Here is a 12,607-nt window from a genome sequence, read left to right on the forward strand (position 1 = left end):
TATTTACAATTTTTTTTTATTTATGTTATTTAGTTTCGAAATAGAAGGTAGAAATTTAATGTTTCTGAATAAAAATAAAAAGAAAATTTACTATTTCTGACTAATTTACTGCTTCGCTATTTTTTTTCCTTTACCTTGTTGATACCTGTTTGTGATTCCCGCCTACGCTTCGAGGTGGCAGTGATAGCCAATATAGCGGAAGGAAGAGAACAAGGAAATGAAGCTAAACTGATTTCCTCCACGCCTCTCCTTCCACCCCTCTTCATCTACTATTCCTGAGGGCTATCGATATTACACATTAACATAGATGAACGATTATATTCCCATAGCGTCTTTTTGTAATTGTTCTATCTGATTATAAAAATTGCAAATCTTTTGTAATTAAATCAAACTAAACTTAAATTACTGTAGACAGATGAATTGACTGTATGTGAATTAGATAGAAGATGGTAAGGATTTCTGTAGAAATAAGTGTTTAAAGTAGTCTCCCAAGTATTATCCATTTTGCCTAAAATAACACATATTTTTCATCCACTTCGATTTTCTTTTAATTGTCACATGTCCAATTGCATATGTAGGGTCAGGAAAAAAAATATATTTATCAAACTAATACAATAAATTAAGTAGATAGTACATGACACTACATAAAATATAATATTGTAGAGGTAAGAATCACACAAAGCCAATGATAAAAAGTTATTAAAAATCAAGTACTCAACACCAATTTACTTTATTGCTATATATATTTCCAAGTTGTTTATTTCTTTTTTTTTTCTATAAATTGAGGTTGATAAAAAAAGAGATTTTTTTTTTGTTTTCAGCACCGATGAAAGCCTGAAATTCAGGTCAAAACGTCGGCATTTTTAAAGTCGGCAAATTTTACTTAACCTCCGACCATCTTCTTCTCATATCGAATCTACAGTCAATTATAAACATCTCGTTATTAGTATGAATGGGTTGAGAATGAAAATCTACATTCTTTCAAAGAGTTGTTATATAATTTTATTAAATCATTAGATTTTATATTTTCTGTTATATTTTTCGCTTTATTTACATATTTACACTTAATTAAGTGTAAATCCGTGAATGAATGATAGTTTCGAAAACTTTTTGGTCTCTTACTCCGAAGAAAAGGGACATACCTTTCACTTCATTTGAATCTATCACAGGTATAGTGAAATTAGAATGAAATATTTTGGGCAGTGGACTATCTCTACAGAACAATTACTCAGCCCATTGGAGAGCTCTTAGCATCCGTATACAATGGGCTACACTAGAAAGAGCCCAGTTTGTTAACATGCGAGTGATAAATGGCGTGCTACAGGTCGATATGATTGTTTTATTTTTTTTTTTAATAATACCAGATTGTTATTTTAAATTATTTTCTTGTTAAAAGCATTGTTTTTATAACATATAACTTACTTTTTTAAAAACGTTTTGATATTTGTGTGTTTTAGTTAAAATTGCACACAGGTTTCGGATATTTTTCCATTATCTATATGTTTTTAATTATTTAAATAGATCCATTTTTTATAGATGGACACATGTAAAAAAAAGTGCATTTTGAGGAGCCACCTTAATGGTGTATTCACCAATTTAAACCTTTCAGCTAACACTACTAAAACCAGATACATTATGTTATTTTATTTATTTATTTTTCATACAGATAGTTTGATTATTTTCATCTTGTCTATTCTTTTGTTTGTATATATTTTAAGAGAGTTTTTTTTTATTATTATTTTTTTTTTCTTTTTTTATTTTATTATTTTTTTTTTATTTTAGTATGTATGAGATCATTCAGCACTATTACCTATTGCCCACAACTGTGTGACAGATTGTAATATCTATCAAAAAAACAAAAAAGGGAGAGAAAAAAAAACCAAAAAAAAAAACCAGTTAAGCATTTTTTTCATGCGGACCATCGGTTGGAAACCACCGTCCGTTTAACGGGCAATTCACACTGTTCCGTTTTCATAAAATATTATGAAGTGTAAACTCACTTTCTTATATTCTAATTCACTTTCCTATACTTTTTTTATATTGTTTGAAACTTTATATTTTGTGTAGATGAAACGTATCAGTATAGAAGGGAAACGATAGATGTAGTGTGAATCGACCTTAATTATTAAAACATAACGCTAGGTATAGATAAATTTGGTTGCCCCTCAATTGACAACCATTGGGAACGGAGTATTTCCCGACCTAAGGTTGGCCGCCCCCCGAAGAGCCCTGATAATGTCATTCTGACATTTCCTGACACTGTAATGAAGGTGGTTGGGGGCGGCTGGGTAATGAGCTCCTTGCGCTGCCTCTCGTAGAAATTAAATAAATATCTAATCATTTTTTTTTTTTTTTTTTGGAGAGGGAGAGTGAAGTAACCCCCTTTCTTTGATTGACAGGAGCCTCTTCAGTCGGAGCGTCTCATGCCGATAATTGAAATAAACTGCTGGAAAACTTATTAGACCTTCTTGACTCAAGAACCACTGACAGCAATATGCCATTTCTGTCGCTGTTGAGAGAAAGATATTGAAAATGCATTTGATAGTGTTCGTTGTAAGATTCAAACGCTATTTAATGCATTACACTAAAGGCCCACCCTTATTAAAAGGAGTGTCCTAGCTCCTATGATCCATAGCATTACTAGTAGTGACCAATTTTAGCTTTGTTTTCATTCAATAAAATAGCCCCTTACAAGTTTGTCTAGCTGTTAATGTTCACAATAGTGAACATAATCACTCTTTATTAAGTGAGGAAACTGTAGTCCATTCAGTAGTTAATAGTAATAATAAATAAAATACAACTGAGTACAAAGAATATAATTTAAAATTATTAAAAATAAATAAATAATAAACCAAACTAGGATAAAAATAATATAACAGAGGCTTCTGTAAATATCTACAAAATGCTTCTTTAATCACATATTAGAAATAATCAAAACATTAATATATCTGACAGTATTTTCATCGCTCATTACAATTGTTTAGATGCGACAGTTTACTGTTGAGACATATACGTGTGACAGTTGGCGTGATAGTAGGTTCAATACTATTATAGGTTCCTGTCAACTGTCACGGCAGTAAATGCTGTCCCCACTGAAACGACCCTGCAGTTTAGACTATAACCAATAGTGTGATAGTTTCTGCAATGTCTGAAAACGTTTAACGTGTAAACGGATCCTATGTCGTTTTTTGTGCCTCTGAACGTATAAATTCTATGCCGCACTATAATACTTAATCTGTTATCAAGAGTAACGTAGCCTGGATTTCGATTGGTATAGAAGGTTGATTGAGAAATATGTAACATAATTTTATGACGGATATTATTTATAAAATCATATTAATAAAGGTTTATAGGTGTCATTCTACTTTACAGGTATGAATAAGTGAAAGTATCTTGTAATTTCGGGACCCTTTGGCTACGCCATTAATTATTAAGATATACGTATGTACGTTTGTGCCTATATTTTTGTTCAATGTTTATTTAATGCCTTTATTCAAATAACAACTAGATTCTTCCATGCGGGCGAGGACTAAAGGCGATCATGTGTTAATTATACTTGAAAAGGCTATTAGTTGACTGTATGCAATTAATTTTAGAAAGATGGTCCGGTAGCAGACATACTATTTCAAAATTCATTCACTATTTTACATACTAATAAATAGTTTTATTATATGTGGTTATATTTATTATAATTAGTTTCTGTTATATGTGTTGCTTTCTTGACCGCCGCGGACTTCGCATAGTACATAGATTTGCTAGTTATCCGCGTCTGAATTATATTAAATTAATGAGGGGTTCAGTTATGTTAATGTTATTTATCATGTTTTTATTTTCTCGAAACCTTGTTTTTATCTTGATTTTTTTTTATTTATAAGTTTGATGTAATTCCAACATGTTAGCATATCATAAATAGCCCGTACAATAGCATTTTATATAAAAGTAAATCAATACAACAATATATCTAAAATTGAAAACCTTTATATTTTATAAAAGCTTTAGTTTCTGTTTTATGCGCCTTAAATTGTGACAAAATACTTGACTGCACTTCGTGTTGACATTTTTTTTCACTAATTTATTGTTAATTAGATTATCTTGTAGACTTGCTTATTAGAATTTAATTCTCCTACTCCTTTTGTTAAAACGAAACGGTACTGAATATAATCAAAATAACAGAGGTACACAAAAAGGGGGACACCTGCAATGCCGTATTTACGAGGACACGGAGGGGACCATTAACCATAGCGATAAAGGAAGAGGCTATAGAGGTACCCTCGAGGCAGAGAGGCATAGAGGTAGTTTTTGAAGTGTCCAGCGAGGTATAATGGAAGGAGGTCATCGCTCACTTTTGCATATCGGGCCACGCCCTCCCCTAATGGCCACATCACACCCCGCCTTATCTCTCCTGTTTACCCTCCATCCCTCCCTCATACATTACCCGCCTATTTTTTTGGAGGGAAATTCTGCGGGCTTAAGTGTAGCGCGGCGGCTATTATCATATAACATGGCTGGCGACGTCCCTCGGGGTCCTCTGGGTTATCTTTATCCTTGTTTCCGAGTTATCACCCCCCGCCTTTTATTGCAAAAAGTTTCTCTTCTAAACTCAGAGAATATTCCTCTACAAGAATCTCATTCATTAGCGGTATTGGCATTTATTTGTTATTCGTTATTTACACTAAAGGAATCAATTTTCGACTAACTACGCCCAGGAAGCGATACATAATTAAATATATAATGTTACACACAATAAACATATATTTATAAATATGAACGTTTTAACCGCATATCTCAGTTTGCAATCACAACTACTCAACGCGGGGCACTGTACGTTAGTATGTGGTGGTATCTCATACACTATACTAGTTGGCTACTCTAGTGGTGTGAGAGATGCGGGAATAGGCAGAAAGAGATTTATATATTTCTACTGATTAATGCTTCTTCATATTTGTCGAAGAAGTTAATTACAAGAACATTGTTAGGTTAACTTCGGAAAACGTTTATTAAAGGCTTGAAGGAAGGAGTTTAATGGAGGAGGTAAGCTGTGAGGAAATTTGAAGCCAAAGAGGCGGACCTTATGGTGAGCTCCAGGGGCGTGATAGAGGAGTTGGAGCTTATCACCGCCTTCCTTCTGCAAGTTTATATTATAATGGCAGAGATTCCTATTATCCTAAACGTAAGCATGACCTCCTAGGGCCTAGCCAACTCCTACTGTTGCTTTTGCTGAATGAAGGAAAAGAAACAAGAAATTGCAATAAAGTCTTCTTCATAATTGAGGTTATGAATAAAAATAATAAAAGTTTATTACCTTTTGTTAGTTTATCTCGTATTTTTGGAGATTGATAGCATAAATAAAAAAAACCGTCATTGAATTTAATCATGTTTGTTTGATGCAATCTGTTTCTCATCTTACTTACTGAAACGAAGAAGAATAAATAAATGAACTTTGTTTACTGTTAAAGACAGTAAGTTTTTTTATTGAATCTTTTGATCAATCAATACTAATGGTTTATTTACTAGTCAATCCTCATCTACAATTATAAAAGATAAAAAAAGTTGTGAAGCGTGCCCTTTGTCAGGGAGGAGCAGAGGATTCTAAATTTCCGTGGTGCTTTTATTTCTCTCTTACAGTATAGCCTGATTTATAAATATGAATATTGTTTTCAGAAAGGTGATTAAAACCGTCCTTAGGATGGGACTAATAAAGTGTTTCTATTATTAAAGTAAGTTCTGTTTTCGTAGCACCTTTATCCCTATATTAATACCATTGTCTAAATAAAACACATAATGCATTGAGTGGTTGGGAGCGGCCTATATTACTTCTCTCTACCTCAGCTGATGGCAGGCCAGAAAACAAAACAAAAAGTAAGAGTAATATAAAGAAAATAATATAATTAGGCTATTAGAACTGAATTCACACTAATAAAGTAATTAAGTAAATATTTTCGATGTTAAGTTTCATTCATAAAATGTACAGTTTTGATTTAATTTATTTTACTTTTATTGTAATTTTAATGCTTTTCACAGCTGTCATTTTTTTTTCAAAGTTTATGACATTTTCATATTTGTTCGCTCTTGTCTCTATAGCCCTGAAGAAGCGAGCTGAAACGTAGGCATTCATTACATTTGAAACATTACTTATGTTGATTGAAAAGGTTGTTGAACTATTTTAATGCTTCATGTTTGTTCTGACACCTTCAAAGCGTTTGCTAATCTTGCACCTCTCTTGTTTCTGTAGTTTCGTCTTTGGAGAAGACTATAAAAGCTTTACTCCATGAGACAAAACACCTAACAGCGCCTTCGAAAACATGTTTCTTGCTTCTTTAGAGCTAGGGGGATTGGGATAGGGCAAGGATCCCCATAAAGACGGACCATAAGACATTAAAGAGATCTGTTTTTCATAGCCAATGGCCTGGCAACTGACTTGGTATAACTCGACGCTGCACTAACATTCTCCATGGATCCTAGTCCTGTCTTCGATCTCATTCTATTCTTTATAGCCCTTACTCGCATGTAAGGTTAGTTTCTGATTCCTTCAAAATAATCGTTTCCTTACAAATGTTGAGTGAGTAGATTCATGGAAAATTTTATTTATGAGAAATACTATATTTATTATTTGATATTTAACTATTACATTTTTACCGTTTGACTTAAAAATTGCTTTATAATGCCTGCTAATTATTTTTCCTCTTCTTGAGTATTGTTTAAATCTCGCTAATCAATGAGGCTTATAAAATAGTTGAAATACCATTAGGCATGCTGACAGCAGACTTGGGAAGTAATATTTTAAGATTCAAAATAAATTATATTTTTTGTGCCCATTTCCATTTGCTCAATCTTGTCTTCTTCTGCGTGTCTGTGAGTCTTGTTTCTTTCTAAATCCAAAGAATTTTTTATTCAATCCATTTTCCTCACATTCACAATGCTTCTTCCAATATTATTTTGCCACATCTGTAATTTCCTCTCCTGAATTATAGTCAATTACTTGGCATCCATATGTGACCACTGGGCTAATGCAACTGTCAAAAACCTGCCTTTTAAGGTCAATACTTGTTTTTCCCTTCATGATATGTCTGAGGGACCAAAACTTTTTCCAGCCGAGTGCCAATCTCCTCTGGACCTCTTTTGATCCTCTATCCGTGGATGATATTAACTGACTCAGATAAATATTTTCTTCAATATATGCCAACTTACCATACAACATTGAAGAGATCTGTTGATTTTACCCTACTCTTTTACGCCATATGTCATAAAGATATAGAGAGAAGTTATATTCATTTCTTGATAATTTGTTCTACAGTCTGAATGTGGTCCACTGTTGAAAATCTCTTCCTAAAACCTACTTATTCTTCATCAACACATTCCATTATTCTTTTTGTTGGCCATTGTTTGAGAACACTAGTGATAACTTTTAACATAGTTGAACAGAGTGAGATAGGCCGATAATTCTGTATATCATACTTGTTGCCTTTTTTATACAGCTGAATTATTTTTGTGGTTTTCCATTGTTTAGGGATTGCTTCTTGCTCAAGAATCAAATTAAACAATTCTGTTAGTTCTTTAATTAGAATATTCCCTCCTGCTTTTAAAATTTCATTACTGATGTTATCCGGCCCCAGAGTCTTCTGGGATTTGAGTTTTTCAAAATAAAAGCAACTTCTTCCATTATTGGTGGAACTTCCCCTAAATTTTTGGCCACCTTTCCTTCTTCTTTTATTTCTAAAGTTTCTCTGTTACTTTTATATGGTTTTTGAAATATTTTGTGGCTACTCTGCTCATATTTTCCCTATTGGTTATGACCTCTCTTCTATTATTTCCCAGAGCAACCATTCATTGTTTGCCTTAGGACAGCTATTTTTGTAGATCTGCCCTCTGCTAAAATGTTTTGTACAATATTTATATTATGTTTTTCCATATCTTCTTTTATACTTTTCCTAATTAGATTATTTAGGGCAATGAGATCTTTCCGTTAATAAATTCAATATTTACTAATTATAATACACTGTATTTAAAAAATACAAAATAATTATTAAAATACTTTTTACCCAATTCTACTTTCAACTTTCCATCGATTCCACTTTTAATTACTCAAGTTTATGCATCTGAAAATTATTAAGTTAGTGACCAAACCTGAGCATCCTTTAAACTTTCAATTCTTTTAATGTCATCTACATTTTTATTATTTTTTTATTATTATTTATTATAACATTCATTATCATGTAGCAGTGCTGGAAAAACAAAAAAAATTTTTTTTTTTTATTAGTAATTTTTATCATAAAATTTATTTATTTATTTTTTATATTTAATTTTAAAGGATGGCAGATGTAGACACCTGGCATAAGAGACAGTATGACATGATCTCATGCCTTAATGTTCTGGACCGCTGCGATAAGCCAGTGAGCCTGCTCCGTCAGATCAGGGCAGCCCTGAAACCCAATGCTAAGGCCATAATTGCTATTGTACTTCCTTTCAAGCCATATGTCGAAACTGGTGAGATTATCACACTTATATTTTTATTCCTTTAATAATAAGTTACATCCTTTCTCTTGTTGTTGTTGTAAAAATAGAATCATACTTGGCCATGGGTCCTCAAAATTTGAGCTGCACAAATATATTTAATACAAGTGATCAGAATTTCTAATATGCAATAATATAACTTGTTTTTTAAGCAATTAGACGTCCTTCAGTATTCTTCATTAGTTTAACCATCCCATCAATTCTTAAACTAAATTTTAATTTAAAATAAAATTTTACATCAAAACAGTTATTTTTAACAATCCATGAATATTTATAATTGGTTTTTAATAATTATTATATGAGAATTGCCTAATTATGTATGTAGATGGTTGACCATATGTGAATTTGAAGGAGACTACCCACAATGTAGGAATTTATCAGCCCTGATAGGTGGAGATGTAAAGAACAAAGAAAATTACATTTGAGAATGATCTTACATGTCAGACCCTTTGTTTACATCTTAGTGAAGTTCAGATATACATTCATAGTTAATTCAGAAATGTTACAAGTATAATTTGATCCATTCTTTAGAGTAATAAAAGTTACTACAATTATCTAATTCACTTTGTTATAATGTAACAAATTGTCAACTACTGACAAGCTCATTTTTTCTTCCAATATACAAATTGTATTTTTGAATATATATAATTTTATTTTTTATCTTTTATTATTATGTTGTCAAAACCACTCAGTATTTTTAGTGGATCTTCACTTGGTATTGGTTGGAAGAAACTTATAAGAAAATTTAAAATGATAACCAAGATGTCAAAAAATGTGTTATCCTTGTATTATACCTTATGCCTGTTAAAAAAAATCTTTTTAATATTTTGTTTACTCAAATTAAAATTTTATTTTCAATCAATAATCAAACAATTTCAATCTGGTAGTTGTAGTTTGTTTAGTTGGGAAGTTTTCAGGTTTTATATGAATTGTTAGTGAATTCAACTTAATTTTGTAACTCTTTCATAACATTTACTACTTGTCATAAAAATTCTGGAAGTTTTAGAGTCTATTTCTGAAAAGTTCAAAATTTTTATTACAAGTCAGTAATTTTTTACCTTTTCCTTCCTTTCTTGCCTTTAACAATACAGGATTTGATTTTATTGTATAAAGTAATAAATCAACCATTTCATGTTTGAAGTCCAAGTTTGTCTTTATTTCGTTCTGTTGGATTCCATGGATCATTTCCAATTATAAGCTGCTACCTTCTGTATGTAGTTTATATTTTAATGCAGGTTTATATTTAAGAGGGTTTTATTTCCTTACACATGTACACAAAGACTAGTACGGGTAGTTCCCATCTGTTACAAGAAGAGGGACATCATCTTTATCAAGGTTATAGAGACCAGTAGTACTCCTCTTCAGCTTGGTCCACAGTCCCTCAAATGCAATGTAGGTGACCATGTGTTCAGCAGTTTCTGAAATGCCACAAGTGTGGCTTAGAGGATCAAAATGTTTTACAAGTCTGTACAATAGCGTCTAGACTGGACAGTGGAGAAATACTTCCTTAGGTGGTAGTGACCCCTGTCTGTATACTATTGTATTTTCTCTGAATAGCCTTCCATGTACTTTGTATCCCTCACTTGAAGAATCTCCCAAATTCCTCCCAAGCCTTCCCTCCTGATCTAATCATCTTGCAGGAGATGATTGAAAAATTTCCCTCCTGCTTTGGGGTTCCGGAATAACACCATCTTCTGGGTAGATGCCAGCCTATTCTTCTGTCAGTTTGTGAGTTTTAGGTTCCAAGAGAGGAATGCATACCTCAAGATACCTAACAAAACTTCTTTTTAGATTCATGGCCATTTAGGGAACAATCATTCTGCTTGCCAAGTATTCTATGTGAGGTTTCATGACAAGATAGTTTTAAAACTAATAAAGAAATCGTAAAAGTAAGACGAGTTCACTATCAATTCATAGGATTTGGTTCTATTAATCCATTTGAAAGTCTCTTATTACTTGTTTTTGGGTCTTTTTACGTTTGATCCACAAAATACAATTTTTTTTTTTAAACAGGAACAAAGGACAACAAACCAATTGAAGAGCTGCCCATAACTGGTAAATATTTTGAAGATCAGGTGACCAGTGTCGTAGAAGATGTTCTAGAAGTGGAAGGCTTTAAGGTGGAAGCATGGACCAGGCTGCCGTACCTCTGCCAGGGGGACCTCAACCAGGCCTACTATTGGCTCCACGATGCTGTCTTTGTTGTCAGCCTCAACCAATCTCATAGCCAGTGAACTTGGGTATTCATGTGATTTCAGTAAATTATGTTTATGAAACAACTTTGAGCTTTTCTTTGAAAAAAAAATTTTAAGTTTTGATCACCTTTTAGCCTTAATTTACAGTTCAAAAAAATTTCACGCCAATGTATTTTAATTGTTTCTTTTTCTTTTTACTACCACATTCCATTCTTATTAAATTCCAATTTATAACTGTAGCACCCAATATTGTTTCCTTGCATATCTATATATCATTATGCATGATAAATCTAAATGTATTGGATTATTATTTTATTATATTTTTTCACAAAATGAGTGAATGATAAAATTCATTGTAAAGCAAACTTATTACTACAATTATTTTATTTGTAGTTGTATTTTGCAGTTTTTATTCAATCACAATTATTTGAACATCAAATTCAATCATTACCTTACCTAATAATTAAAACTTATAATTGAGGAGTTGCCAGAAAAAACATAGTAATTTTTTTAAAAAATGAGTTAGAAGTACCTTCATATATTGTGCAGTATTACACACATGTTTATTTAACTAAAACACCAGAGGTCGTGGTGTTTAAGCCTTTGGAAATATGACTGTTGTGAAAAAAACCGACAAGTCCTGGAATGTATCTTGCTAGACCTCCACTTTTCAGTAGTGCTTCATGCTGCTGCCCGTAGAATATGAGGGAAAATGGTTCCCAATGATGTGATTCCAATGCTGCTTTTATAAACAGCTGTCCATTCTCAGAGTTGATGGTTGATCAGCCTTTACAAAGTGATTTTTGCCCTTGATAAAATGTCATTATTCACTGTATTTCACATTTTTGCTATTTCTTTAATAAATAATTGTTTAACTAATATGAGTCATTAGTTATGACCTAACAATAACATCTATGTGGTTTATAACACTACTAATGGAAGGTAATATCACTATTGATATAATTTGTAATCACTCAATTATTTCTGATAAAATTCCTAATGGCCACCCCCTCCCCTCCCCCCCCCCAAAAAATAGTGATTACCTATTTAATGGTGTTTTTGCCTACAATTCCTCAATTATATTAGTGGTCTAGGTTTAAATATGGCTCTAAATTCATATATCATGTAACTGAATCTCTATAAAATTATTTTTGTTCTTTCAATGGTTAAAAATTATTCAGTTTTAAGAAATTAGTTCTATTATATTTATCAAATTACTTATTAGGAATTAGGTCCATTGTCTTTGGAGACGTTTGACCTCATTAAGTGATCAGTATATTTCTTTTGTGGCTGTTAACCATTCATTTAACATTTTACTATTTTATGATGTTGCTTTTATGTTTATGAATTTTAGGATGGTTTTTGATCAAATGAATCTTTGATTTCTTGAATTCTCTAAATGGTGTTTTCTAGATGATGTAAACTTTCTTTAGTATTTTTTTCTTCAGACTAAGTATATGAATATATTGCACTTACACTAGGTGAAGAGTTATATCTCAAAAATTAAATGTTTTAAGTTATCACTCACTACCTCTGGGTGCTGCATTACATTAATGTCAGGTTAAGAGTTCTCTTATATGACATTTGTTCCACCTTCAGGGTGTTACATCAGCTCCAATGACAGTAAAATTTTATTTATAAAGATAATACAATAAAGTTCAAGCTAATAGCACATATGATGGTATGTGGTGTGCTAACTGATCAAAATAAATGATAAACATAAATCGAGCACCATAACTAATAACCTATGAGGTTTTTTTTTTTTTTGTTTTTAATACACAATGATGTAATAATTTTTCAAATGAACAGTGTAATCAAAGAATATAGAAAGGAAATTTGAATACATCTCTTTGCGAAAAAATTTCTTTATTATGAAATGTATAAAATAACTTTAAAGGCGA

The 12,607-nt window shown here is 31.8% G+C and overlaps 1 protein-coding gene across 2 annotated transcripts in view; it reads left to right on the plus strand.

Annotated features, from left to right (window-relative positions):
* Nucleotides 1–10,790, plus strand: part of LOC106681383 (protein-L-histidine N-pros-methyltransferase) — a 282,441-nt gene extending 271,651 nt beyond the window's left edge. For both annotated transcript variants that reach the window (XM_067046942.1, XM_067046941.1), the window contains exons 5-6: nt 8,309–8,484; nt 10,525–10,790. In XM_067046942.1, coding sequence (XP_066903043.1) covers nt 8,309–8,484; nt 10,525–10,745 — 397 coding nt within the window. In that variant the 3' untranslated portion in view covers nt 10,746–10,790. The remainder of the gene's footprint in view (nt 1–8,308; nt 8,485–10,524) is intronic.
* The last annotated feature ends 1,817 nt before the right edge of the window (nt 10,791–12,607 follow it).

This window comes from Halyomorpha halys, unplaced genomic scaffold (assembly GCF_000696795.3).
Source record: "Halyomorpha halys isolate HHAL.00 unplaced genomic scaffold, Hhal_1.1 Scaffold332.1, whole genome shotgun sequence".
NCBI classification, from domain to species: domain Eukaryota; kingdom Metazoa; phylum Arthropoda; class Insecta; order Hemiptera; family Pentatomidae; genus Halyomorpha; species Halyomorpha halys.